The sequence below is a fragment of the Podarcis erhardii genome, assembly GCF_964252035.2.
Source record: "Podarcis erhardii genome assembly, chromosome: 1".
NCBI lineage: Eukaryota > Metazoa > Chordata > Lepidosauria > Squamata > Lacertidae > Podarcis > Podarcis erhardii.
The window spans coordinates 111,033,228-111,059,102 of NC_138497.1; the positions used below are offsets into that span (position 1 = coordinate 111,033,228).

Here is a 25,875-nt window from a genome sequence, read left to right on the forward strand (position 1 = left end):
CAACAATGGATTGAATGTGGGCCATTGTGGTGCACATGAGAGGAGTAGGTCACACTATCCAAACTGCAAAGCTGTCGCCCAATGTCCCTTTCTTTTAGTGGGCAGACGTCGTTTTGCAGGACAAGAAGCTAGAACATCATATATCCATAGAACACAAGCTACTTCAGAAAACAAATTTCAACTGTACAGAACAGACATCTCAGCTCCATTGTGTTTTTTTAAAAAATATTGATCAGCCTATTTGCTCCTGAGAGACTGGAAAGAGGTGCAAGAACAAGGCAGAATGAATTAGGCATCCAACAGGGAGCCATTTTTACAGAGATGACACCAAAAAAACCAAACAAAAAAACCATGATAAGGCTGAACAGAGCTTCTCACAGACCCTCCAAGTGTCCCTATTTTCCAGGGACGTCCCGGATTTGGAGAAGCTTTCCCAGTTTCTGATTTGATCCCATCATGTACCGCTTTCCCTTAAAGGTAAAGGTAAAGGGGACCCCTGACCATTAGGTCCAGTCGTGGCCGACTCTGTTGTTGGGGCGCTGATCTTGCTTTATTGGCTGAGGGAGCCAGTGTACAGCTTCTGGGTCATGTGGCCAGCATGACTAAGCCGCTTCTGGCGAACCAGAGCAGCACACGGAAATGCCGTTTACCTTCCCGCTGGAGTGGTACCTATTTATCTACTTGCACTTTGACATGCTTTTGAACTGCTAGGTTGGCAGGAGCAGGAACTGAGCAACAGGAGCTCACCTTGTCGCAGGGATTCGAACCGCCGACCTTCTGATCGGCAAGTCCTAGGCTCTGTGATTTAACCCACAGTGCCACCTGCGTCCCACAACCCACTTTCCCTTAGGATGTCCCTATTTTCATTGGAGAAATGGTGGAGGGCATAGATTTATCCAACCCCTGTGCTGTCTGAAGACAATCCTGTATAGTCAAGGTGTTTTATATTTGTTTAATGTTTAATTATGCTTTTATATACGTTGGAAGCTGCCCAGAGTGTTGGGGCAACCCAATAAGATGTGTGTTGGGGGGGGGCATAAATAGTAAAATTATCATTATGAAATGGGATGTCCCTATTTTCATCAGAGAAGTGTTGGAGGGTTGCAAATAGCGTATCACTGGCCAAGCTGTATAAATGACAAGTGAGTTTCTGTTAATTTTTTTTCATTTTAAAAACATCTTTAAATGTGGGCGTGATTATATCTATTTCCATATATTTCAAAAAGCTGTTGCTGGAGTTGGGCTATGATGATTCAAAATGAACTTTCTTGTGAGTAAGACCAGCCGAGAGTGACAGGTGAGTCAACCATATTAGGTTGGGCACATTTTAAAGGGTACAGTGGATTAATGTTGATTGATTCCTGGGAACCGTAGTAGGTTAAGGGTGCTTGGAATTGTAGCTCTGTGAGGGGAAAACTACAGTTCCCAGAATTCTCGGGGGAAGCCATGTGCTTTAAATGTCCATTTAAATGTATGGTGTGGAGATGGCATCAGTTTGCTACAGATATCATGATCTCTTGCCCAGTAATCATTATTAGGAAAAATATTTGAGAACCTCTGGGTAAAAAGATTACACTGGAGTGAGAATCTTTGTTGCAAGCAAGTATTCCAGAGCCAAAACATAGGGTAGCAGGGAAAGAGAGAGGCCAGACATTATGTTCTCATAACTTAAAGCCTAGGAAACCAGTTGCTGATTTGGATCGGTGGCTGTATGTATTTTCTTCCCACTCCTCTGCAGTCTGTGGACACAAGTGGATCAAACAGTTTATGGTGCATCCAGGGCAGGTAAATAAAGCCAGGAAACATGCCTTCTAAAGCCTGGTGTTTATCCATGAAGGAGCTGAGTTAATTCTATAGGCAGAATTTACTCCACAGCAGCTGGGACTGTGCAGCTGTAGGGAACTGTCACTAGCAGCTTGCTTCCCAAGGGAGAATTTTCATATAGTATCCATGAAAGTGTCATTTGCCCCTGAGTGGGATAATTGTGCTTTCCATATGTTTGTGGAGTTCCTAACTTTCAAGCAAGTACCTCACATGAGATGTGAAGGCCTCTGGTCTGAAGTTTTTTGGATTTCCGCCCCTCCACCCCTGACTTTGAAATAATTGGTGTTAAATATTCGTTTCTCTTTTTTTCTCCCTCCATGGCAAGATTTTCAAGTGAGAATAGGCTTCATTTTGTTCCACACAAAGTATCTGACTGAAAGGGTGTGTGTGTGTGTGTGTGTGTGCGTAATTTTCTGTCATTCGGAATTGGAAGCACCAGCTTCACAGAGGAGCATTTTCATTATTTTTTAAAAAATGAAGTCAAACTATGTTAACTTCCCCAGGCTCCTATATATGTTTTCATGTTCAGTTATGCTCCATTCTGAGATCTGGCACTGAAGACTCTGGAAAAAGGAACATACATTATCTGAACTAAAAAATAAATAAAACCAGTCCACTAACTCAAGGCATGGGGAAGCTGTGGCCCTCCAGATGTTGTTGACTACAACTTCCATTGGCCCTGACCATGGGCCTTTTGTTGGTAGCTGCCCAGAGTGGCTGGGATACAAGTAATAAATTATCATCATCACCCTCATCTGATATTGAGTGTCAGTATTCTGCCCTGACTTCTCTGCCTCTGTTCTCCACTTCCTTCCCCAATGTACCATAACCTACAAAATGGTTCTTACTGGCTTCGCAGCATGTTCACAACATGATGAATTCTAGATATGACAACTGTCTGTGATGAGGGGATTCCACATATGCCATATTGCCACTAGAACATTACCGTCCCATCCAAATAATTATCAGTCGTGCATGCCTATTTTCCAAAGTGCTTGCTCTCCCTGTAGAGAAATGCCTAGCTGAAGCAGTGTACCCAATGGCCTGGTTCACGTAGCATGCTCAGCCAAACCATTGCTTTGTTCTCAGTTTACAGCTCATGGTTAGTCACCAATCTGGGTTCAGGCAACACACTGCAACCAAGCAATGGCTTAGCTCAATGCAGTGCAGCAGCAAAATGGCTGTGGAGAAGCAAAGCCATCATGATCTGCTATCTAGGAGCTCACATTTGCTAAACCATGGCTTGGTTTAAAGTGATATGAGAACCAGGCCAGTGACTTCTATTAACACAATTGCAAGCCAAGCCAAACAAGGCAAAGCCACTCAAATTCTGGCTTGTCGGGACTGTTGGACAGGTACATAGCAGCACACCTGGGTTTGCTACTGTAAGGACATTTAACAGAGAGCTGCAGTCAGTCAGTTCTGGTCCTGACAAATGTACCTGCATGACACACATATTTTCAAATACCCGTTTGCTCTACTCACACATTTACATTTTTAGGCATAAGCCTAAAACTGTAATGTGTTGATCTGCGCTCATGGTGCTAATTATAGCTCTGATTTCTCTCTCTCTCTCTCTCCACTTTTAAATTATAGCTCTGATTTAATGCTTGTATTTTTATTGTATTTATGCACATATATAAATATAACTGTAAGCCACCTGGAGGCCCCATCAAGGGCCAAAAGGCAGAGCATAAATGATTTTATAAAGAAGAAACTTTCAGATAAGTTACTGCTGCATATCAAGTTGAAAGGGGTGCACCGACTGAACTTGTTTTGTGGTGGCTGAAAAGTCTTTTAGACTGGTGAGTGATCTCCATTCCTGCCCACGTCTATCACCATTTTTAGCTTATTTGACCTTTTGTGTACCACCATGAACACCAGATCTGGTGATGGTAGCAGCTGTTGGCACCCACCCACACTCTCTCTGGCTCACATCCTGGGTTGTTTAGCATTGCAAACAAAACTGCTGGCTGTGTAGAAACTCTGAAATCAGGCAGGACATTCTGACTCTGAAATCAGGCAGCACATTCACAGACTGAATACCAGCTGAAGGGGAACCTCAGTGGGAGAGGGCTCTTGCCCTCATACCCTCTTTGTGGGCTTCTCAGAGGCATCTGCCTGGCAACCATGAAAAGCAGGATGCTGAATTATGTAGGCCTTTGGTCTGATCCAGGAGGGCTGTCCTTGTGCTTTTAAAATGTCTCAGGTATTTACATTTTATACAGACACAGAGGGTATATTTGAAACTTTAATATACAGTATTTAATGGCATGTATAGAAGACGAAGATAACTTGCCAACCTCACGAGAATTTTACTTAGATGTTTACATTTTCCTATTACAGTGGTCCTCACAGCACACCTCGTCCATGTTCCTACCTTGCGCATGGTGTGCACACATTTAAGTACTGCACTCCCCCACACAATAAACACAGAAACAGGGACCCGATCCTTTCCCAGGGACTGCATGCACATTTATAGTGAGGAAACACAACCCTTGTGTATACACCGCTATTCATTTATTTCACTACGTTTATATCCTGCCTCTCCTCCCTGACCATTCGCCATATTTGTCTGGGGATGATGTGAGTTGGGAGTCCAACCACGGAAAGTCAAAAGGCCCCCACCCCTGCTAGAAGCAAAGACACTGTGAGGTAAAATGTGGAAGCAGTGGCGTAGCGTGGGGGGTGCAGGGGGGCCGGCCGCACCGGGCGCAACATCTGGGGGTTAGGGTTAGGGGGCTCAAATCCACGGGTTAGGGGGCGCAAATCCACGGGTTAGGGGGCGCAAATTACTTGCCTTGCCCCGGGTGCTGACAACCCACGCTACGCCACTGTGTGGAAGGGATTGCTATCTGAGTGATATCAGTGTTTTCGTTCCTCTCCTTCTCAGTCATCCCTCCTAAGTGTTGCAGCTACAACACGCGAGAGAGCTGGATTTGACAAAGGCAGTGCAATTTCTTTGATGGCGAGGCTGACTTTGAAGCTAACTCCTTTCACGTCATTGATCTCCAGAGGTTGCTGGATTCCCAGCCAGCATGCCCAATGGTCAGGGTGGATGGGAGTTAGAAATATAGGAAGCAGTGGCTTCCTCATACCAAGTCAGACTGTTATTCTGTATTGTCTACATTGACCAGCAGTGGCTCTCCAGGATTTCAGACAAGATGTGCCCTGGAGATCCCTGTGATCAACTCATAAACCTTCTGAATGGAAAGCAGATGCTCGACTAAATGAGCTATGGCTGTAGTCAGGGCTTTTTTAAGCTGGAGCTCCATTCCGACACCTCTCCAGTGAGCGCCATTGCCCTTATAAGAGAACAAGCGAGGCGTTTGTGATGAGTTCCAGAACCGCTTTTTCTAGAAAAATAGCATTGGTAGTAGTTGACTTCTAAGAAGTTTCCTTAGAGCTATGGCTGTAGTCAGGGCTTTCCTTAGACCTCTAAGAAGTTTCCAAGACCTACTCTCTCCTTCCCAAACACTGGAAAACTGGAAAAGGAAGCCGCCACCCCCTCCCCAGTTTTTGGCCACTTCTTTAATGCCTGTAGTCAATGCTACTTTTCTAGGAAAAGAAGTGCTGGAAATCACCATGAAGGCCTCCCTTGTTCTCTTATAATGGCAATGGGGCCTACCTGAGAGGGGCCGGAACTGAGTTCCGGTGAGTTCTGGCTGGGGGGCAGGCCTTGCTTATAGTAGTTTCCACAACAGAACAACTGCATTAGCTGCTGCCATGATTGCCACAAGAAGAAATTGGATATTTATGCTACCCAAGGAGCTCTGGTGCGACTTGCCCCCCCCCTTATTGGCTCTTCATACACAAGACAGATTCCAGTCCTACCTCCCATCAAGCCACACTTCTCCCTATCCCCACGGCATTGCTGTGCATTACCCAGCCAAGGCAATCGTCATACCCACAACGCTACAGGAATATTTTTTTCGCACACCTTCCTCCCTTTTTAGCATTGAATTCCACCACCACCCCCTCCTCTTCCGTTCGGATTCTCTGTCTCTGAATTGCTTGCAGCTTCTATTATAGCATGCAGACGCTTCGTTGGGGGTGGGGTAGGTATAAAAACAACAGTAATAATGTCGGGTGTGACAAAACATTTTTTAAAAAATGCTAAATTGTCTTAAATCCTATAGCGGGGGGATAAAAAAACCCACAACCTTGCTTGTACCCCCCCCCCCGCACACTGTTCATCTAGCTGCCAGGTCACAATTCCCTGCTGCAGCTTCCAGGCCCGGTTGCTAGGCAACGCTTCCCCACTCCCTTTGCTGTGCAGCATGTTGACTGCTACGGGGTCCCTTTTCCCCCCCACACAGCAGGCAGATCTGCTAAGGCGAAGACGTTCTCTTTACCCTGTACACCCCCAAATGAAGGACTGGCTTTCCTTACCCCTTCCATCTCACGATCTTCACATTTATGCTTTTTTGTAACTGGCCTATTCACCGCAGTCAGTTATCTTAGCATGGGGTTTATCCTACAACACAAGTAATTGCTAAAGGGGTAGAATAGGTGGCCCTTGTCCCTGGAAAATGTTTTGTCCTGCTTGGGTTATTTATATGTGACTTCTTCTCCATTATCTCCATTAGCTTGGGCTGGATAGCTCAGCTGGTTATAGAGTGTGGCACTGATGGAACCAAGGTTGCAGTTTCAATCCCTGTATGGGACAGCTGCATATTCCTGCATTGCAGGGGGTTGGACTAGATGATCCTCAGGGTCCCTTCCAACTCTACAATTTTATGGCTCTTGTGGATGCTGTAGTACTTGGCGGGGGTGTGTGTGTGTGATACTCCTCTCCCTTTTATCATAAGTGGTACACATTTTTCAGGTGTGTCGCGTTCTGCCATTTTCTTCACACTGGTGTTAAATTTCCCAAAACAAGATGTCACAGGGCACTGCGTCTAGATCCTATCCTATCCTGTCCTCCCCCCCACATTTTATCCTTACAAGAACCCAGTGAAATAAGTCCAGTTGAGAGATAGTGAGCAGCCAAAAGTTGCTCAATGAGTTTCATGGCTGAGTGGAGATTTGAACCCGGGTTCTCCCTAGTCTTAATCCGACACACTAACTTGTTATGCCACATTGGCATAGTGACAAGAAATCCTGGCATCTTCTCTGGATGCCTGAACCACTAACCCACATTTGCGGTGGGGGGAGGCAGTTGTGAACTGTGATCTGCAAAAAAGGCACTCTGCACATGCTTAAACTCACCCCAGTGCCCTAAAGATCCAAGACTCAAATGACACCTTGCCTCGTGCATTTGTTAGCAGTAGATGAAAATCTCTGGTTTAAAATAAGTAGGAGATTAGTAACAGCAGATTCATATTTGTGGCCGTACATCATGGCTATCAAATTGACTTATATATACCTCACATTGACATGAGGCCACTTCATAAAATTGTGGTGAAAGCATATCATGTTCCTTGTGGGAGGCAAATGTATGTTTTAAAAGGCATGTACCCTGGTGCCAAGAGACATGCACGTGCGATAGGGAGCCACGATTTACTGGCATTTCTCACTTAATGTACATGCCTTTAACCCCCCCCCCCACATTTGCCCTTAGTTTGAGCGTGTCTTTTTTAAAAATATTTTTATTGGTTTTTCCATGTATACATCCTCTAACAATATTTCTCTAACAATTTTCCAAATCCCCCCCCCAGACTTCCCTCATATTCCCATTTTGTTTTATTTCCATATTACTCACCCTGCATGTTGTTTCCCCAAATTTTCCCAATACATATAATCTTACTTTTTGTTATATACAGTTGTGTTTGTTTATTCAAACCGTGCCAGTGAGTCCAAATATTTATGTTGTTTCTTCATATATGTTGTAAATGGTTCCCATTCTCTTTTAAAGTCTTTGTTATCCTTTTCATGTAATTTATCTGTTAATTTTGCCAGTTCTGCATATTACATAAGTTTCCCTTGCCATTGTTCTTTCGTTGGTATTTCTTCTGTCTTCCAAGCTTGTGCTAATATAAAGTTTGAGCATGTCTTGAGACGGCTACATGGGTTGGTTCTCCAAAGTGTCAGAGGCCCTCCTGCCAAGGGCTGAAATCAGCTGTGATTGTTGTGTCCATTTGGACGGGCAAAACGGGAAGGCAGGGAATCTAAGTCGATGGTGCCAGAGTGGGTGACAGATGGAGCCAAAGCCAATGGCAAGCAGAGCCAGCTAATTCTAGTTTTGTTCCCATCTTCCTCCCTGGTGAGTTCTCCAAAGGCAACATGGTGGTTAAGGAGGAAAAAGCTGACAGGTAGTACTACCCTTCTGACTAGTTGTAAGTCAGAATGCATGCTGGACAGCTCAGTTGGTTAGAGCATGGTGTTGATAATGCCAAGGTTGCAGGTTTGATCCCCGTATGGGACAACTGCATATTCCTGCATTGCAGGAGGTTGGTCTAGATGATCCACAGGATCCCTTCCAACTCTACGATGCTGTGAATAGTCTATGAATAAGGCAGGAAGGTAGGGGTGGCTGAGGGCAGGCTGAAGTTGATGGGCCAGTGCCCCATGTACCCTAATAGATTTACCCTCTGTTGGCTGAAATTCAGATCCAGTCTTGCTAGAAACTGGGCCAGTTCCTCTGAAAGGGTATGAATTTTACATGGGTAGGCAAACTAAGGCTCTGGCCCAATCGCCTTCTCGATCGGGCCCACGGACAGTCTGGGAATCAGCATGTTTTTACATGAGTAGAATGTGTCCTTTTATTTAAAATGCATCTCTGGGTTATTTGTGGGGCACAGGAATTTGTTCATTCCCCCCCCCAAAAAAATATATAGTCCGACCCCCCACAAGGTCTGAGGGACAGTGGACCAGCCCCCTGCTGAAAACGTTTGCTGACCCCTGGATTAGAACTTCCACTTTAAATCTAAGGGCCAAGCCTGAGGTGATGGAAGCAGGCCTGTTTACCTGAGCTGACATAAGCAGAGGGTCGAAGGGGAAACTGACAAAACAAGGTGCTTCTTCATACATAATTTGATATGGCTATCATAGCTAATAATCACAATCCATTTATCATCCGATGTAGCGATGGCCCAAAGCTTAGATTGCTTTTGTACAGGGGTAGGAGGAAGATTAGACATGTTCAGGGAGCCCAGGTCTAGGGACAGCGGTCTCAGGATATGGGCTGAAGGCACCTTGCAGATCTGGGTCAGGTCAGTGCTGAGATGGGTGACCAACTGGGAACCGTACGTGCATCACCTTGTGTTCCATTGTAGAAGAAAGGCGGGATATCCGTGCAGGAAAGAGGGAAGGTTTTTGTTTTAAGTTGTCAGCCGCAAGAACCAAATCCACCTCCAGTGGCAGCACCAGACGAAGGCTCTTGCCATCAGGTCATAAGAAGTGTCAGTCGGAACAATTGTTCCATCTAGATTGGTATTATCTATGCACCAACTGGCAGCAGCTCTCTGAGTCTCAGCCAAGGATCTTCCTGCTCTATTAGGAGGTGGCAGGTTTTGGGAACATAGGAAGTGGCCTTGTACTGAGTCAGATGACAGATTCATCTAGCTCTCCAGAGTTTCAGACGGGGGACATTCCCAGTCCAATCTGCAGATGAACAGAGCTGGGGACTTTCTGCCTGAGCCACACCTGTTTTGCCTTGCCTTGTTTTGTTTTTTGGCATGGTAGTGCCTGAACATCCCAAGCTATGACCAGGATTCCGCGATGGCTGATTCAGAGTAGGCTCACAGGAAGAGAAGGAACAATCTCCCTGTAGAATATCTTTTGTACGTTAAACACAGAGGAAAAGTGAGGAAGCAGTGCCCATACTCCCCGCTCTCCAGTTCTCTGTTGACACCTAAACTGGAATTCCGACACCATCCATTCTCTGCATTTGTTCATCAACATTTTTAGCAGTTCAGGATGACTAATCCCATCTGTAGCTGTGGCTTAGCCTTCTCAGGTGACACAGCAAAAGGACCACCAGATAGGATTCGGCAAATGCCTCTCCTTAAGCAGGAGCTCTTAAATGAAATGCCTGCCGGCCAATCCAGGAAAGGCAGGGAAGGCTTTGTTCCTGTTTGCAAACTTTTAACGTCTCTCTCGTGCAGCTTACTACACACACTTGACCCACCCCCCACCCCCAACTGCAACATCAAAGTGGACCCTTTAATCCATTCTGCACAGGGCTGGTTTTCTCGTTTGCACATCAAAGGTATATTTGTTGTGCAGCCTGCACATTTTCTTCACAAGAGCAAAGTACTATATTATGTGTCTTTTTAAAAAATGGCAGTGCTTCCCCTTCCCCCAGCATTCTTTGCAATTGCGCTTGCAATATACACCTACAGTTTTGTGGCATCATTAGTTACTTAGCAGCAGTCCATGGTTTCTTCTTCAAATCACTTTCGTGTCATGCTATTTTTTTTAGTATTCTTTTAAGGTGGGTGTTTTTTTTCCTTAGGTAGTTTTTAGTTGTTTGGGATAGGAATGCACACTTTGCAGTATTGTGATTTGTGGCAGGCTGTTTGTTTGCTTTTTTGCATTTTTCAGTGGAAAACAGCATAACTATCTTATTGTCACTGAAAGGTCTCTTATAGGAGTTGCTCATCTCCAAGACTAAAATGCAGTCAGTGCATGCTTTTGAATGGTCCTGTGGAAAGACCCCTGGCTGCGCCCCCCCCCCCCAGCAACTGGAGTCCAGCACCTTCAACAAAGGCCCAGCAGGCAGAAACCTAGCAAGTGCGACTTTTATCTAGCATGGGTGATTCGAGGGTGTGAAAAGCGTGCAGTTCCTGAATTTCCACATCATTGAAATCACCTTGTTGGAAACAGAGTCACACCAGCTGAATTCCTGCCTGCAACACGTCAGACAAATAAAACGGGCAACCAACTAACCACTCCCTGAAATTTAAAAGAAGGAGACTGTCACACTGTGTGTCGAAATGGGGTGTGGGTGGGGAGAATAGCCAGGGCCAGAGTTGACCCCTATATGTGAGAGGAACACGGCAAATATGTGGTAAAATCCTGTTTTTTTAAAAAAATATCAAAATAACAAAACAAAAAAACACCCCAACACCCAGCAGATATGGGAGGCTGCACAGTTAGGCAATTTCAAACCCTTAATGGTTTTATGGGAAGCAGGGCTCTTTAGACACTAAGTGGTATTACTTACCTACTACATTTGGAAGTACTCCTGCTTCTTCTGCAGAGTGGTACCCTTGATATCTGCTCCAGGGTCCTGCCTGGACTGCAGATGTGCTGCTCTCACAGGCAACATCTCTTCATCCTGTGGCTGCAAAGGGGGAAATAAGAATCTGATGCACACCATACAAAGTGTACATTCTCTAAGCCCCATTCCACTGTTCCCCAAAAGAACCTTTAAGCTACCAAAGGGATTGCATCTTCATCATTTAACAATTCGCGGTGAGGAATAAATTGCCCGTCTCAATTCAAGGGATTTTGGGTGAAGGGTACAGAACTAAGCTTGGTTCACCCACACTCCTCCTCCAGAGTATTTCTCAAATGTGGGTCTCCAGCTGTGGTTGGACTGCAGTTCCCGTCATCCCTGGACCCCTGGTCCTGCTAGCTAGGGATGATGGGAGTTGTAGTCCAACAACAGTTGGAGACTCAAGTTTGAGAAACACTGTAAATGTGAAGAAGAATGTGGTTTCATAGGTTTAAGGACCATGGGGGTAAATGGATATGTGTATATCTGAGTGCAAATGCTGATCTACCTGTTCTGTATGGTTTTCAACTGAATGCACAAGTTACCATCTACATCAAGATCGACATTTGAATCTATATCCAAGTGCATGCATTGTGGATAGGCAGCATCCCTACTGAAGCACACACCTGATTTAGGCCTGCTGCCCTTAATCCAGCAAGTGGTACTCACAATGAAGGCTGCTTACCTGCCTGGCAATCAGGCAAGGAGGATCTTCTCATGGTCCCGTCAACAAGTGTAGCCTGTTGTATGGTAAATTGCCTTAGGGTCTTCTCTGCGGTGCCCCCCACCCCTGGTGATTTTTCAACATCAGCTGAAAACATATTTTCACGTAGGCATTTGGTGCGAGCCTAGATGGATATATTTTTATGCATGCCGCTGAACTGCTTCAATGGTTGGATGCTGTGTTTTTTTAAATCTTGTTTGAAGTCATGCTTCACATTGTTTTGGAGTCTTTGTTGAATCCAAGGAGATGGAGACCAGCAGCCTTCCATGTATGACTGCATGCAAGAGCCACCTAAACAGAATGACTATTTATCATGTTTGAAAATGACAAGTCTGAATCCTGCCAAGTGCCCCAATTTAAAAAAAGGGGGGGGGTCTGTTTACTGCAATACAGGGAAGGGAAGGATGACTTGCATATTCAGCTGCTGCTATTGCATTTGTTTGCTGTGGGTAAAACCTCAGCGCCTAGGACTTGCCGATCGCGTGGTCGGCGGTTCGAATCCCCGCGGCGGGGTGCGCTCCCGTCGTTCAGTCCCAGCGCCTGCCAACCTAGCAGTTCAAAAGCACCCTTAAGTGCAAGTAGATAAATAGGGACCGCTTACCAGCGGGAAGGTAAACGGCGTTCCGTGTGCTGCGCTGGCTCGCCAGATGCAGCTTCGTCACGCTGGCCACGTGACCCGGAAGTGTCTGCAGACAGCGCTGGCTCCCGGCCTATAGAATGAGATGAGCGCACAACCCTAGAGTCTGGCAAGACTGGCCCGTATGGGCAGGGGTACCTTTACCTTTACCATTATTGCATTTGTTTAAGCCTTCCTGGTTAGCTGGTTGTGCCAAATAAATGTTAGAATTACCAATAATGAATAATAAGAGGCAATTGCCTAACCCAGTAACATTGAGACCATATGTGCAGCTGTCGTTTTCTACCTCTTTTAGCTTTCCTCTGGAGCTCTGAGGGAAGCTGATGTTAGCATTATCAGCAGCGGAGGTCAACTCTAATGACTTTTCCCCTTTTCTTATCCATTTTTAGGTTCATTTGCTTGAGCCATTTAGGTTTGCTGCGCTAAACCATAGCAATCTTGCCTAAGCTGCCCCTTACACACTTCTGCCATCAGTGCAGGGTTAGAATAAAAGAACTGTAGAATTGGAAGGGATCCCAAGGATCATCTAGTCCTGCAATGCAGGAATATCAGCTAAAGCATTCGTGGCAGATGACCATCCAACCTCTGCTTAAAAACCTCCAAGGAAGGAGAGTCCACCACCTCCCGAGAGAGTCGCTCCCACTGTCTAACAATTCTTACCAGGGAGGTGGGCTGGAAAATTTCCCTTGACTCCATTTTTCTGCAGAAAATGTCCTGGTTTTAGAAAGTCATTGGCCTCATTTGCACATCACTTTAAACCACAATGAAAACTGAACTAAAGTTTAAATATGTACATGCAGTGTGCTAGTACAAGTACACACTGGTGAAATCATGTAGACTTTGCTCCTGCTAGGATTGGAGCATGCTTTAGCTTAGCATTCCTTCTGAACCCCGGGCTTGTGGTTTGTTTCCCACAAATAAACCATGAGTGGTAAACAAGAAGAAATCTTGTGGCTAGTCTGAAGAGACACAAACACCAAGCGCAGGTTTACTCGTAACACTAAGCTAGACCATGACTTACTCCTAGGCGAAGAACAGCAGAAGGTGGGGAGCAAAGCATGTACAATTTCCACAGTCTGCATCAGCCATGCTGCCTGTTCACATTTAAACCATAGTTTTGTGCAACTACAGATGAAGGTGATGTGGAAATGAGGTCAATTTTTCATAAAATTAACTAGCAGCGCAACAAACGAGCAAAACAGAATGCCAGGTTGGGCAACCAGGATAGATATAATACCAGTCAAATCTAAAATAAAAGTTGCAATTAACTTTTTCAAGGTTGCTATACCTAGGAAGCAGGACGTGGGTGGCGCTGTGGTCTAAACCACTGAGCCTCTTGGGCTTGCCGATCAGAAGGTTGGCGGTTCAAATCCCCGCAATGGGGTGGGATCTCGTTGCTCAGTCCCAGCTCCTGCCAACCTAGCAGTTTGAAAGCATGTCAAAGTGCAAGGAGATAAATAGGTACCACTCCGTCGGGAAGGTAAACGGCGTTTCTGTGCACTGCTCTGGTTTCGCCAGAAGCGGCTTAGTCATGCTAGCCACATGACCCAGAAAGCTGTCTGTGGAAAAACGCCGGCTCTCATGGCCAGTAAAGTGAGATGAGCGCCGCAACCCCAGAGTCGTTCGCAACTGGACTTAACTGTCAGGGGTCCCTTTACCTTTACCTATACCTAGGAAGCACATCTACTTATGCATGCGGCTCTTCATAGTCATGTTACAATTAATATGATGACTATTTCCAGTGCCTTCATTTGGGCGTAAAGGTGGCATGCAATGCTGTTGTTCTGCCAGTGCTGCAGACGTCTGCTCATGCCCTGTAACCTTCCCTTTCTATTCTCTGTGCACCCTCAAAATCTGCTAGAGTGTTGGTGTACAGTGCTGGATACAACCCTAAAAATCTAATGTGGAGGAAATGCATGCTACGGAGTTGTCGTATTTTTAAAATATTTACAAGCATACCAATAAATAAATAAGTTCCTAAGGCAAAGCTTTGGATTCCTTTGGCCATAATGCTTCAACCACATTAACAGTGTGGTTCAAATCCTATGCATGTTTACTCTCACTGTGCTCAAGAAGGTATGTTTAGGATTGTAGCCTGTGCATTTTACGGGTTCCACCCCTGCCCCATATAGTTCAGTTCAACAACTTTTGACGGCTGGGGCAGGGGGACTTTTCCACATGTCTCACTATACTACAGCTTGTAAAATTTGTATCTTTTTAAAGTTTTGCTTTCTAAATGCAAGTACAATTAAAAATGCAAAATCAGTAACTCATCAGGTGAGATAGTGGAGAGGATCACAAAATCCAAACCAATACTTATACCAGGTCAGACTAGTTCATATTCCACAAGTGTCTTTGAAAGAAAACAGAAGACATCCCGTTTTGGCCCACGAGAGCACAGCGGTGAGAGCACCGTGATCTTGCGCAATTCCATACTGAGATCTTCCCTCAAATAAAGCACTTTTCCAGGCTGCAATCTTGCACGGTGCCCCAAAACATACATTTTTTTGGTGCCGTACTCTCATGCAAGAGCATTGACCCTTCCAAAAAAGTGTGTCTTTTGGGTTCTGTGATCTCCTGCACATCACATGACTCCTGCAGGAACACTGCTGGGAAGGCATGCATCCCAGTTTTGGGACTCAACATATTGAAGCATATGCTATTTGCTTGTTTAGCCTAGCAAGACCTACTCTGTCAGTATCTCTCTAAGGTCTTTAAAACTGGGGATGCTCAACATTGAACCTGGAACCTTCTACGTGCACAACGCGTGGTTTGTTCCTGTGTAGATTATGAGTAGGAAACCTGTGGCCCTCCATGTGTTGTTGGGACCACAACTCCCATCCTCCTTGAACATAGGCTAGGCCAGCTGGAGCTGATGGGAGTTGGAGCCTAACAACGTCTGAAGAGGCACGAGTTCTTCATCCCTGCTGCAGATGGCTGGTGTATATGCCTCAGCTGGTAGCTATTCTCAAGGAACCGAAAAGCCATGAGATACACAACACAAACCTTCCAACAAGTCCCTGAGCAGAGCACAACCTGCATCCCACTTAAAGCATTTGCAGGGGCTCCACATTGCCATTTCTCCCAGTGAGTGCATAATAGACGCTATTTTATATATCTGTGCTCAAGATGCAGGTATGAAGATTTATCAGCCACCCATTTGTTTGCTTGTACCCACAGCATTCATGTTCATTCCATAAAGCCATCCTAACTTCCATCCTGAACACACAGGGGCAATGAACATGAAAGTTACATTTTAAAGACCTTTTGTAAAAGAAAAAGAAGGAAGGAAGGAAGGAAGGAAGGAAGGAAGGAAGAGACATTGATAGCAGCATGTGGCCCAAATTAGGAATGGATCTCTAGAGTGTTTCTCTGGGCTGATTTCTGAGATACACAATCACACTAGCTCCTTGATAAATGTCAGTTGTTTGCATGATTGGCTTTAGGCTCCTGCTCTGTACTTGTTAGTGATGTATTCTGGAACAGAGGAAATAAAAGAGGTCCCCTCCCATTGATGTGAATGCCCATTCTGATAACAAGCAGGTGTAATATTATCCACTAGCACACATGTGGTTGTAGATATTTTTGAACAATTTCCGCATTCACATTGCAAATTGTGGATTACTCTTAAATATATCATAGGTCTGCAGTTTTGTTCCAGCCCTAGCTAATATTGATTGCTATGGCCTAAAAAAAAAAGCTACTGTGAAATGGCTTTTACCATCTTCAGATTTCTGAAGAATCTGCTCACTCTTTCCATACACAAGCTGCTACCCTCACCAACTGCTTGCTACAGAATACAAAGTTCTGCCAGCACATGGAAGACAAAAGGCGCTTCCTCTGTTTTTCGGCTCAGATAAAGTGAAAGGCCTCTGCGCTCACAGATGTTTGGATGTTGCAACCCAGGAGTGTGCATGGATTGTGGATGATATACAGAAGAAGCAGGCCGAAAATCCAGATAATCTTTAGACAGCAACATCTCCTTCACTGTAGGCTGCTGGATTGTTTTAAAATGGATTTTAAAACATATTGCAGGACTTGCTCACCCAAACGGTATAATCGCCACATTCTACCTAAGCAATGCAAATTTTTCGATTCTTGTATTCTATATCCACTATATCTCTCACACTCCAGAGTGCACTTCCTGCCATTTGAGTTTAAATTGCCACCATCTGTCTTATTTATTTTGCTCAAAAATTAAGACCAGACTTTACTCTCAGAAGGGTCATGTGGCTTTCCCCATTTTGGGGGTGGGTGGGGGTGGGAGAAACAGAGAGTTCCAAGTTACCTATGTGCAAAAGCACGGTTGTTAAGACTCTTAAGATTATCCATGCAGAAAATAACACACACGAAGAGATTTGGTTTTAACTCCCACAGAAATGCAGGTCCATACATTAATAATCACTCAGCTTTCCTTACGTAACTCTTGAAAATTAACTACCTCGGGGATAAGCAGTTCTGTATTTCATCATGCCTATTGGACAGCCCTAAAAGTGCTTTCTGCAGAGAGACAGTGGTTTCTGCAACAAGACTATCCTCCTTTTTTCCCCTATTTAAAAACATGATCCTGGTTTAGTTCCTGTTCTCTTTTCTCTTAGCTGTCCACCAGTCCTCTTCCCACTACTCTCTATCCATCTTGCTTTGTTGTCAAAGCAACAGGACATAGAGCTATGGAGACAGACAAAATTGCTAGTTTAAGTCCCTTAACCAACCAGAAGCTGAAGTGAAGGCAGGCAAGAATCAATAAGAAAACCTGCCTTGTCATTGGCATACCCAGAAAGCATATAATAGCTCTCCTATCTACTTCCTGCCTTTAACTGTGAAGTGCAATTAAGACTGAACTTTAAACAAGTTAGATTTTATTCTTCTAACCTGACTAACCAAGTCTCAGTGACATATCAGGAGATAGGCTATTAAACATCTAAAGAGCACCCACATACTGATGGATTTCTTATTTTGTATGAAGGAACAAGCAGGTAGGCTCCTTCAGGAGAGAGGGCTCCATTCATTCTTATGCACTTCTCTCAGTGTATATCCCACAATATCCTGAAGATCTGGGACAGCCAGTATACTAGAAAGAGAAATGTACAAATACCCTTTTGTATTCCATTATTGTTGTTGTTGTTGTTAGTAATACTGTAAAGATAAAACCTGTATACAGCCCTTCATCCAAAGATCACAGGGTGGTTCGCAACATAAAAATAAAAAATGAGAACACAAAAAATAACAAAAACAAAACAAAATCAATACCCCCCCCCCAACCACATTTAAAAGGCCACAGAATGTTAATCAGCCAAAGGCCTGGTTAAAGAGAAACGTTTTTGCCTGGCACCTAAAGACATGTAATGAATTAATCTGCACTGAGCTTCAGTTTGTTGGCTCTCGTCCAGTCCATTACCAGGGCAGAACATTAAATAGCTAGAAATGCAAGAAGCATTTAAAACCCACACATTTCCTCTGTATCTTTTTAAATTGATGTTTATTGCAAATTTATTAGAGAAGAAAGAAAGAAAACCACAAAACCAGAACAAAAATACAATACAATAAGCATCTACATATCTTATAACCATAGTTCCCAAAGCCAGCCCAGAAAGAACCACAAGACATTGCTTGTAAACACTCCTTGGGGACACACACAGGTTGTTGGAGCTCCCTGGAGAGGAAATTCCATAGTTTTATACATTTCCTTGATGTCAAGAGACAGAGAGAGAGGGGGGGGGGGCAGAACATTGTGCATGGGAGATATTGTTAAGAAGTCTCTCATGATCTCTGATTTCTGCCAGACATGGATGCCTGCCCCATGCCATTTAAAGCTGTTGCATACACTGACTGGAGCAGTTGTTCCATCAAAAAGTGGACTATCACAATCAGCAGCTGATGAAACTTCTAGGCCAGCGGTGGGGAACTTGTGGCCTTGCAGATGTCACTGGACATTTAACCTGCATCAGCTTCCAGCCAGCAGAGCCAATGATCAATATCTGGACATCTGCGAGTTTTCCACTGTGTTAATCAAGGGCTCCGCTATGTAAAGTGTATCGCGGTGGCACCTGTACACAACCCTCTCCAACATCGCCACTATCTCCAGACAAATCAAAAAGGCTATGTAGTGCCATATCGAGCATCATCAAAATGTCACCACTCAGCATGAATTGGAAGGAACAGCCAATAGGTGGGCAAGGCTGGCTTCTCTCGCCAGAGTGCAGCAACAGTCCAGGCACCCACACCCACCACCACCTATTGTGATGTGGAGCACACAACAGCACAAAGAGCCAGCTGCACTGTACTATTATTCCTGGTCTCTGGAGCCTGATGATGAGTACGCAGTGCAGTCAGACAGACTCTAGAAAGTCACTACTCCATCATTTATGGCAAGGGATGCTTTTTAGATTCCCTGTTAACAGGGGTTTGTTTTTCTCCTCATGCAATGAAATCCATGAGTGCACAGGAGGTTTCTGATGGGGGAAAGCTTTCATTCATTTTTATTTTTTCCCCAAGAAAATGAAGAAGCACAACTTAAGTCTCCACAAAAATAGATGCTCCTGTGTGCAGTTGCACCTTGCAAACGGAAGGATGGCTTACAGCGTGTATTCCAATCTATATGTAAAAGCAACGGGAAGATAAAGATTAGGCATAAGTTTCAGCGCTACTACAAATTTCAGTGACTTTTCCTGCAGGCAGCAGGAGGAGAGGCCATCATCACAGCTTGTGGCAGCGAATCCCATACTTCATTATACATAGCGTTAAAGAAGTAAAGAGTTTTTTTCTCCCCTGTGTGATGTGGGTGGCAACACGTTGGAGCATCTTAATATGAATCACAGAACCACAGAATTGTAGAGTTGGAAGGGACCACGAGGGTCATCTAGTCCACCCCCTAAAAAGCTGGAATCTTTTTCTGCCCAACGTGGGGCTCGAACCCACGACCTTGAGATTGAGCCTCATTTCTCTTTCTTCCCCATGCACCATTCGAACTGGAAAGCCCTCCAAACACCGTGCCATATTCCACATTAATTCCGACTGATCCTCAAACTGCAAACTACCCGCTCCGTCCACCCACGTCTGCTTAATCAGCTTCACGTACATCTTTCTTGTTTGTTTCTGGTGAACCACGGTGCATCGTTTAGGAGCTTTTTTGGGGAGCGTAAGAAAACGCCTCCCCCTTAAAACCCTTCCTTTGAAACCCAAAAGCCTCAGGGCTTGAAAAACACTCAGATCTGGGAGGCTTCTTCCAGCGTCCCCCGCAAAGAGGTCTCGCCCAACGCCTTGCGGTCGCGTGCGCGCGCCACCGTGTGGAGTTTCTAGCGCCGAGTGGCCCCTTTTTTTTGCACAGGAAATGCTCGTTTTTACTTCAGTAACCAAGATCCTTTAAGCAGGAAGTTAGGTGTGGTCTGTTGAAGGAGAATCACATTAAAAAAAAAAAAAAAGCAACATCACTACTCGCCCCACCCCATCACCCCCCCCCCGCGCACAAAATAAAGAAGAAGAAAAAGGGGATGGTGACGTTTTTGCTGCATCTTCACGAGGATGCCAAACCCCCATAAGTGAACGATCCTATAATAAGGGTAATAATGCATGACTTATGCATCTGCAGTCTTGACAAAAGGACCGTGTGTGTGTGTGTGTGTGTGTGTGTGCGCGCGCGCTGTTTCCTAGACATGGTTTTTTACCCACTTTCCCATTTTTATTGCTAACGTTCCCGTCGCCGCCTTTTTGGACCGCGCATGTTTTGCCTGTGACAGAGAACCTTTGCACATCGGAGGCGCCGCAGGTGCGCTTCGTCCGCAGCCCCAAAACCTGTTTTCCTGGTGCACACCTGCAGGAGTGTGGTGTGTTTGTCTGTGTTACTGGAGACTGAGAGGGAGGAGAGAGAGGCTGCAGCTAATCCCCAAAGAGGAGAACTCCGAGGCGCGAAGCCGATGGACACTTGTTTTGTATATACCTTGGGGGCGGGAGATAATTTTTTAGGCTGCAGACTCCTTCGCCGCGTGCCATATTCATCTTATCATTGCTATTTCGATAGGTCATCTGGCACTCAAGCTGTTGATCTTCTGTTGCTGTTACTATTTAATTGTTTGGATAATGTGCTTTGCTTATTCAGGGTGGTTGGGTTGGTTTATATATATATATGTATATAAAAACAAAAATAGGATGTGGCACAGATTACGCTTTGGATTTAAGCTTTAAGCATCTTTTTCATCGGATTATTTTTATTTTTCAGCGACATATGCGTTGAAAAGATTTCCATTCTCAGTTCTGGGAGGAAAAAAATTAAATGCTTACATTTGAAAGTAATAGGCTTAATTTTTAAGAATAGGGTTTGACTGTTGTTATTATAGGAAGCCCATAATTCAATTAAGGATTCCTCCCATCCCTAAATCTATGTACTGTAAAGTTTTTCGGCGGGACGGTGCTGTATTCAAGTGTCCAAGCCTTATTCCTTGCTCTTTGTGAATATATGCATATATATCACATTCCTCAGGGCGCAGCAGGAGTGCCATACCACTGAATCTTTTAGGTAAAGGGGACCCCTGACCATTAGGTCCAGTCGCGGACGACTCTGGGGTTGCGGCGCTCATCTCGCTTTATTGGCCGAGGGAGCCGGCATACAGCTTCCGGGTCATGTGGCCAGCATGACTAAGTCGCTTTTGGCGAACCAGAGCAGCACACGGAAACGCCGTTTACCTTCCTGCCGGAGCGATACCTATTTATCTACTTGCACTTTGACATGCTTTTGAACTGCTAGGTGGGCAGGAGCTGGGACTGAGCAACAGGAGCTCACCCCGTCGCGGGGATTTGAACCGCTAACCTTCTGATCGGCAAGTCCTAGGCTCTGTGGTTTAACCCACAGCGCCACCCGCGTCCCTACTGAATCTTTTAGGTGACAGTAATGGCCTCTCTGTAGTGGCAGTGAACAGGAAATGATGCAAATCCCACCCCTCCAGCTCTCTAATAATATGGAAATGCTTCTTTTTAAAACACTTCCTAACTTAGCTGACTCAGCATACCAGCAAAGGTAGCTGCAAGACTATTTGCCAGATTTATTGGGGTCACCTTTTGTCACCATAGGCAGCTGTTGCCCCCATCACTACATGTAGAAAATCCCCTCACCTCAGGGCACTTATGTCTGACAGCTATTTTCCTAGGACAAAAACTGCTTGACCTGGTGGTTGAGGGGGTATTACTTACAGCCCCTCCAAGTGTCCCTATTTTCCAGGGACAGTCCCAGATTTACAGAATTTGTCCTGGTTTCTGATTTGACCCCAGAATGTCCCACTTTTCCTTAGGACATCCCTTTTCATCAGAGGGTATGGAGTTAAGCAACCTCCAAGCCAAGGAGAAAAGTAACTATGCAACCTTTAGAAGACATCTGAAGGCAGCTCTGTATAGGGAAGTTTCTAATGTTTAATGTTTTGTTATGTTTTTTATAGTGGTACCTCGGGTTACATACGCTTCAGTTTACAGACACTTCAGGTAACAGACTCCGCTAACCCAGGTTAAGAACTTTGTTTCAGGATGAGAACAGAAAACATGCTCTGGCGGCGCGGCAGCAGCAGGAGGCCCCATTAGCTAAAATGGTGCTTCAGGTTAAGAACAGTTTCAGGTTAAGTATGGACCTCCGGAATGAATTAAGTACTTAATCTGAGGTACCACTGTATATGTGTTGGAAACCAGCCAGAGTGGCTGGGGCAACCAAGTCAGATGGGCGGGGTATAAATAAAATGATGATGATGATGATGATGATGATGATGATATTATTATTATTATTATTAATAATAGAATAAAGGTAAAGGTAAAGTTACCCCTGACCATTAGGTCCAGTCGTGGACGACTTTGGGGTTGTGGCGCTCATCTCGCTTTATTGGCCGAGGGAGCCGGCGTACAGCTTCCGGGTCATGTGGCCAACATGACTAAGCCGCTTCTGGTGAACCAGAGCAGCGCCCGGAAACGTCTACTTTCCCGCCGGAGTGGTTCCTATTTATCTACTTGAACTTCGTGCTTTCGAACTGCTAGGTTGGCAGGAGCAGGGACTGAGCAACGGGAGCTCACCCCATTGCAGGGATTCCAACTGCCGACCTTCTGATCGACAAGCCCTAGGCTCTGTGGTTTAACCCATAGCGCTACCCGCGTCCCTAATAATAGAATAGGACATCCCTATTTTCATCAGAGAAATGTTGGAGGGTATATGCATATATGCTATGCACTTCTGTAGCAGGCAGAAAGACAAGTTTGATCCTGTGCACTGCATTCAGTATGAGAAGATACTCAGTTATTATTTTGCTGATTCCAGAATTCAGCCTTTTACTCAGTAGTGGACCTCGGGGTCTCAAATGTCAGTGGAGACCTGTGCAGAGCCCAAACTCGGTGTGCTGCCTCTCGCTCCATTCCAAATCATAGTTGTGGTGCCCCTGAGGCTCCACACCCAGTGTGACCAAATCAGTTCCGGTCCCCTAAATCCGGCTCTGGACTGGATGGGAGCCCATCAAATGAGGCTGAATCCCAATAAGAAAAAACTGCTGTGGGAAGGTGGGTGGTTCCCATATCCTGGAACTAGGACGTATGACTTGTTCTGGGCGGAGTTATACTCCCCACAGAAAAAATTGGGTTCATAATCTGGGATTATTCCTGTATCCCACTTTGTCAGTGATGTCTCAAGAGGATTCTGTGGCTAGGAATGTGTATGTCCAGATTAGACTGGTTTTCCAGCTAACTTTTGTTCCTGGGCTGGGATAGCCTGGCCTCAGTTGTCCGTTCTCTAGTGACCTGCTTGGACTACGGTAGTGTGCTCCACGTGGGACTGCCCTTGAAGACAGTCCAGCGGCTGCAGAATGCTGCTAGGTTAGTGAATGGGCAGCTTGATGAGACCATGTGCTACTGTGTTATTAGCATAGAGTTGTTGTGCTTGAGTGAATTTTGCAAACTGTATTGATTTCTAATCTGTAATGGGAAGAATAAAATAGCACTTATTAGGAATGTTATTTTTATTCCCTTAAAATCCTTGTGATATAGCTGATTACGCCTCATTTTACAGGCGAGGACTACAGCAAAGGAAAACATCCACCTGCCTAGCTAACAAGCTGTTTGATAAGTTTTTAGAAACCAGGCAAAGGTTCTTCTTCAACCAGGCCTTTGGCTGATTAACATTCTATGTCCTTTTAAATGTGGGTTGGTTTTTTTGGGGGGGGAGGGGAGAGTATTGGTTTTGTTTTGTTATTATTTTTATTATGTATTTTGTGTTCTCATTTTATATTTTATGTTGTGAACCGCCCTGTGATCTTTGGATGAAGGGCAGTACAGTCATGCCTTGGATGCTGAACGCCTTGCGAGTCAAACGTTTTGGCTCCCGAACACTGCAAACCTGGAAGTGAGTGTTCCAGTTTGTGAATGTTCTTTGGAACCCGAACGTGAGACGCGGCTTCCGATTGGCTGCAGGAGCTTCCTGAAGAGATTCTGTTCACCTTCCGAAGTACAACTGTATACAAATTCAATCAAGCAATCAATCAATCAAAACAACCAGTGTGACAGCCAGTGAGCTATCAGGCCCAATTTAGCGTGTTCATTGTCACATATAAATCTCTAAATGGCTTGTGTGTGCCTTTCCTGATATAAATCATATTGGACCCTATAATTTGTAGATGAGGCCTTGTTGGTGATGCAGCCATTGGGGCCTGCTCAGTTGGTGTTGACCAATGACAGAGCCTTCTCAGTGGTGGCTCTCCATTTGTGGAAAGCCCTCTTTGGTGAGTTTGTTGCCACCATTATTAACTTCCAGCAATTGGAAAACATTCATGTTTACCCAGGCCATTGGTGGCTCATGGCAACCCTGAGATTACTGGATAAAGCAATGTTTTTAACCATAACTGTTTTTAGACTGTCTTGACTGTTTTTAAAATGCTTTTTGAAATAAATTGGGGTTGTGTTTGCCATCCTGGACTCCTTTGGGAGGAAGGGTGGGATTTAAATCCAGTCTCTCTCTCTCTCTCTCTCTCTCTAACCCCTATGTTTTGTGTCTCCTAGCACTTTTTTATACATGGGACACAACTGTAATTAAGAAGTGCAGGATGAAAAGATGGCGCAATCAGTGCTGGTACCACCAGGACCTGACAGCTTCCGCTTTTTCACGAAAGAATCGCTGGCAGCTATTGAACAACGCATCGCTGAGGAAAAAGCGAAGAAGCCCAAACAAGAGCGCAAAGACATCGACGACGATGAAAACAAACCAAAACCCAATAGTGACTTGGAGGCTGGCAAATCACTGCCCTTTATCTATGGAGACATACCTCCGGGAATGGTGTCGGAGCCCTTGGAGGATCTCGACCCATACTACCTTAACAAAAAAGTGAGTCTTTGCTGTGAGTTTAGTGCAAGTCCCACCGGAATATGATGGGATGGAAACCCTGCAACCTTTCAGCTGAATTCTTTTTAGCCCGTGCAACTTACTGACGCTTATTATCCAATATGTTCTGTTTTTCTTAGTTGACTTCACTGACGCTGCCCATAAATAAGTGCTACATATTAGTGTTTATAATATTCCCCTCCTCTACATTTGCATACAGTGAAGCAATTTTATTATATGATGCTTGGCAATTGTTGCTTACATTATCTTACACCTAGGGAAGGGCTTGAAAAATGAATGAACAGAGGTTTTATTAATTTCGTTGCTAGCAGCACATCTTCCTTTAGTAATATTTTTTTAAATTATTAAATACATTCTGCAATTGCCCTTTGGCTCCTTTATGTCATTTCTCTGCAACAAGGGTTTTTACACCACATATTTTGTTTCTGAGCTGTCCAGTCTTCAGCAAGGTTTGATTTTATTTATTTATTTGCAAAATAATTCTGTACCTCCAACATTAAGAAAAACTAATAATATCATTGTGGTAAATAGCATAGCAGTAGCTGCAGAACAGTACTCTTAGAAGGACTAAGGCAGCTTTTCCATGATGCAGTGTGAAACTGTTGTGTAAGGCAGTCGATTCCATAGATGGCAGCATTTCCTTGCTTCCATATTCAGAACAATCAGGACTGGCCTTCCCATGAAGCAGTGCAAAGCCGTTACTTATTCCACGTATTACGTCCTTGCCTCTGGGTGTTATTCCATAGGAGCAGGGCATAATTTTACCCATTAATTTCCGCTTTGAAAATGTTTAAGGGCAGAACTGTACTTCTCCCTCCTATGCAATCTGTATATTAAGCCCCGCTCAGTGAAGAATTGTTAACTTTCAAAGGTTATGTCTTTCAGATGACTTATTCTGAATCGAGTTGTTTTACTGTGGGGAACAAATGGTAGGTTGCAGTTGAAAGGTAGATAAGGTTCCTTGCTTACCCTCTGCCTGGCCCTCTCCCACAAAGTAAAAGGCAACTCAACCATGAGGATTTTAATCTTGGCTGGAAATGTCATTGATTTGATTAGACGTAGATGTACCATTTCATTAGAAACAGAGAGGTGACGCTTTCACTTAACTCTGCTTAGCTATACATGGGCAGATGCATGGATAATTTCTGTGATTTCTCCCATGAACCCAGATCTTC

The 25,875-nt window shown here is 44.7% G+C and overlaps 1 protein-coding gene across 1 annotated transcript in view; it reads left to right on the forward strand.

Moving 5' to 3' along the window:
• The window catches only part of LOC309346486 (sodium channel protein type 2 subunit alpha-like), a 95,849-nt gene that overhangs the window by 14,185 nt on the left and 55,789 nt on the right, over positions 1 to 25,875 (forward strand). The window contains 1 exon segment of the mRNA XM_081870319.1: positions 24,361 to 24,682. Coding sequence (XP_081726445.1) covers positions 24,413 to 24,682 — 270 coding nt within the window. The 5' untranslated portion in view covers positions 24,361 to 24,412.